This window comes from Physeter macrocephalus, chromosome 15 (assembly GCF_002837175.3).
Source record: "Physeter macrocephalus isolate SW-GA chromosome 15, ASM283717v5, whole genome shotgun sequence".
Lineage (NCBI taxonomy): Eukaryota > Metazoa > Chordata > Mammalia > Artiodactyla > Physeteridae > Physeter > Physeter macrocephalus.
In genome coordinates this window covers 79,704,739-79,708,952 of record NC_041228.1, presented here as the reverse complement: position 1 = coordinate 79,708,952, position 4,214 = coordinate 79,704,739, and the positions used below count along the sequence as shown (strand labels likewise).

Here is a 4,214-nt window from a genome sequence, read left to right as displayed (position 1 = left end):
GGACCCTGGCAGTGGCGGGCTGCACAGGCTCCCGGGAGGGGAGGTGTGGATGTGACCTGTGCTCGCACACAGGCCTCTTGGTGGCGGCAGCAGCGGCCTTAGCATTTCATGCCCGTCTCTGTCATCTTCGCTGACAGCTGTGGCTCGTGCCCGTCTCTGGAACTTGTTTACGCAGTGCTCTGAATCCCCTCTCCCTACATACCCCAAAACGATGGTCTCTTGCCTCTTCGGCAGCCCCAGACTTTTCCCGGACTCCCTCCCGGCCAGCCGTGGCGCACTAGCCCCCTTCAGGCTGTGTTCACGCCGCCAACCCCAGTCCTCTCCCTGGGATCCGACCGAAGCCCGAGCCTCAGCTCCCGGCCCCGCCCGTCCCGGCGGGTGAGCAGACGAGCCTCTCGGACTGGTGAGTGCCGGTCGGCACCGATCCTCTGTGCGGGGACCTCTCCGCTTTGCCCTCCGCACCCTGTTACTGCGCTCTCCTCCGCGGCTCCGAAGCTTCCCCCCTCCGCCACCCGCAGTCTCCGCCGGCGAAGGGGCTCCTAGTGTGTGGAAACCTTTCCTCCTCCACGGCTCCCTCCCACTGGTGCAGGGCCCGTCCCTACTCTTTTGTCTCTGTTTTTTCTTTTTTCTTTTGCCCTCCCCAGGTACGTGGGGAGTTTCTTGCCTTTTGGGAGGTCTGAGGTCTTCTGCCAGTGTTCAGTGGGTGTTCTGTAGGAGCCGTTCCACATGTAGATGTATTTCTGATGTATCTGTGGGGAGGAAGGTCATCTCCATGTCTCACTCCTCTGTGGGCTTGAAGGTCTCCCTCTGCAAAGCACTTTAAAGAATGAACAATTTTACAGGACTTCCCTGGTGGTCCAGTGGTTAAGATTTGCCTTCCAATGCAGGGGGTGCAGGTTCAATCCCTAGTCAGGGAGTTAAGATCCCACATGCCTCGGGGCCCAAATCCCAAAACCTAAAACAGAAGCAGTATTGTAACAAATTCAATAAAGACTTTAAAAATGGTCCACATCATAAAAATCTTTTAAAAATTGTTTTAAAAAAAAAGAATGAACAATTTTAGGTCTGGAAAATTTTTAGACTTCATTTATTCATTCACTCAACAAACATTTCAAAGCTTAAAAAAGAATCATTATTCCAGGCACTGACATTACATCAATGTAGGAAACAAATAACCTAAATAAATAAATAAATCTATTGGTCTTGTAGAACTTGCTTTGTGGTTAGGAGAAAGAAAACAAATAATATATGTAGGAAATGTGTAAGATTGTAGTAGGTAAGAAGCTAATAAGTATAATGGGGAAAGACAGAACAGAATGCAGGGATTGGGAACTTGGAACCCTAACTGGTAAACCTGAAGGGCCACGTTTACCATGAAAGGTTCCGGGTTTACTGTGCTTATGAAGCACCCCTTTTGTACTGCACCCTCAGTCCCAATCCTGTGCTCTGATCAGATGAGAGATTGTCTTGGACAGAATCAGGGCTCGTTGTGGACACAAACACAAAATGCAAGAGCAGAGTCAGAAGCCAAGGAAGCTTATGCCAGAGACCTTCTGCACAGACTTAGTGAGGGTGGGTGGGTGAATGGCAGGTTGGCGGGAAATGGTGAGAACAGGGGATTCAGGGGTGGGTTTGAATTTCACCCTGGGTAAGACAGCTTTCAGTATTTTATTTATCACCTCTCTTCTTAATATCCCAGAAGCAGAAAGGACTACTTGCCAAGAAAAGCTTGAAAGCCACTACTGTTCTCTACAACTACTGCCTATCTTATATTTAAATATATTGACAACTCAGTGCTAAAAATGGACACTCATGGGAAAAAAATGTCTGTTCTAAAATAATTTTTGTCCTTGGAGGAAAAAAGGCTTAGGAGGTTTACTTATTCTGAAGCTACAGAAACCCCAATGGAAATTTAGATTATCTTTTCAACTACCCATGTTAAAAGTGCTGTACTTGTTTTCTACATGAAATCTTATTCTTTAATGCACTTATTTGATTTTTCAGCTATTGCTTTCAACCTTCTCAAATCTGTTATATAAAAAACATAATTTTATGCAGTTACTTCAGGGATTTATTTTATTTCCGTCCACATAAGTTTAGCTTACTTATTTTTCTTTATTTTTTCTATCTTATTTGGTCAATTAGACAAAGCACTGTTGCAATAGTCTTGTCAGTTTACTGTATCCTGTTAATTGTTTAGTATGCACTTTCGCACAAAGAGGAATATAATGACCCCTTCCCCATCAGGCAGATACACAGTCTGGTTTTTCGTACCAATTTGTGTATGTAGTCTCTCCAGCCATGCAGCATCCAAAGGGGCCCTTGCTTGGTCCCCAGCATAGAACAACTTAGCCAGAAAATGGGAATACATAATTATCTACTGTTTGGAACCCTAAGTAAGAATTTCTGCAATGGGCAGCACTGCTACACATTGGAGGAAATGCCTTCTTAAGGAATCACCAATCTTAATTTAAAAAATTGAAATTTTCAAAGTCAGCTGCTATTAATTATTGCATGTCATAGAGAAATTCTAAACAGATAAGTTTCTTGGGAGGACAATCTATTTGATAGAAAGATCCCAGGGGTCTATTTTAATTCTATTTGGTGTCCATTCACATGCTGTTCATAACTTGTATAGTTTCCTAACTAAAGGCCGTGTATTTAATTTTTGAGATGAAAAAGCACGATATATGATTTTCTCTTTTCAGGGGGGAGCGGAACATAACATTCCAGTTGTCATTTCAAAAATCTCCAAGGAGCAAAGAGGTAAAGTGTTAAGAGGGCTGTCCTGTGAGTCACTGTCACTGAGGAGCAAGACAATAGTTAGAATCATAAATTCGTGTGGGACTGACCAGCCGGGTTCCCGTGACCAGGCAGCACGTGACGGTTCTGACTGCCGAGTCCAAGTCCTTTCCCCGCCCGGCGGGCAGGGAGGGAAGGCGGTAGAGCAGGCGGCTGTGTGTGAGCCAGAGAGTGCATGTGACCGCACAGTGTCTCATTAACAAGCAAGCATAGAGACGGGTCTGCTGCTTATAAGTCACGTCAGTTACAGGCAACTCCAGTTATTTATATATGTTTTCAGTTTTCATATGCAATTTAACTCAGCCCTTCATGTGAAATTTCATCCAGGAGAAACTCTGAAGATATAAACCAACTGTTACAGTGACCGAGATCACTGAGACAGCCTAGTGTTTACAAAGAAACGGGGAGCTGATTCCATTGCCGATGGAGTGAATGTCTAGTTCTAAACGTTTTCATAGATGCCTTAATGCTCTCATAAGAACATGAGCACATTTAGTCCTCCACCCAGAAGCGTGGCCAATTTCTGGCAACTAAGATCTGAAATGATAGAATGAAATGGAACTATCACAGCATGTGTTTCAATTCAGCTCATGTTTCAATCATAGGAGTTGAATCATGTGATTGTTTTTGCATTTCTATTACCTGTGGATCTTTTAAGATGCTACCCATATAAAACATTTCATTTTTTTCCTTTTATCAGTTTTGACTTTAATTAAAAACTCTTTCATCTGTGTGAAGAGAGTAGACGATGCGTAATCAATTGTCCTTCTCCATTCACAGCTGAGCTCTCAGGACTGCTCTTTATTGGGGACGCAATTCTGCAGGTATTCACCTTACCATGATTTTCCATGTGCAACCAAAACATAAAGTCAATTCACAAGACACCACGTGAAGCTGTGTCTCTCTTTCCATTGTAGATAAATGGGATTAATGTGAGAAAATGCAGACATGAAGAAGTGGTGAGTTTTCTTTACTTTTTCCTAATATCATAATTTTCCCCATGTGCAAATGAGGATTTAGGGCTGGTCCAGTGTGCTATCAGACTTTTGGATAATCTCTTACTTGGTGTTTTGTTTGTTTTTTTTTTTTTTTTTTTTTTTTGTATATTAGAAACAGATTAGTGAGTACCACTAAGAACAAAATGTAATTCAAAGAAATACTTACGGAGGGCCGTTGGCTATGTTTTCCAGTTTTTCGGTTAATTCCTGCTAGTCCATGTCCACTAAGTGGATCTCTAGGTGAAATATATCTCTAAATCTTTGCAAATGTTTAGAAGCTTATACACAAAAAAATTTATGTTTGTAAAATTTCATCTAGTAGCTGGGGCAATGGGAAGAGCATGTAAAGACCCTGTGTGTGTGTGTGTGTGTGTGTGTGTGTGTGTGTGTGTGTCTGTGTGTGTCTGTGTCTGT

At 43.0% G+C, this 4,214-nt stretch overlaps 1 protein-coding gene across 2 annotated transcripts in view; it reads left to right on the top strand.

Annotated features, from left to right (window-relative positions):
• The window catches only part of SNTG1 (syntrophin gamma 1), a 191,938-nt gene that overhangs the window by 42,180 nt on the left and 145,544 nt on the right, over positions 1-4,214 (top strand). For both annotated transcript variants that reach the window (XM_024127073.2, XM_024127072.2), the window contains exons 4-6: positions 2,709-2,766; positions 3,583-3,626; positions 3,720-3,761. In XM_024127073.2, coding sequence (XP_023982841.1) covers positions 2,709-2,766; positions 3,583-3,626; positions 3,720-3,761 — 144 coding nt within the window. The remainder of the gene's footprint in view (positions 1-2,708; positions 2,767-3,582; positions 3,627-3,719; positions 3,762-4,214) is intronic.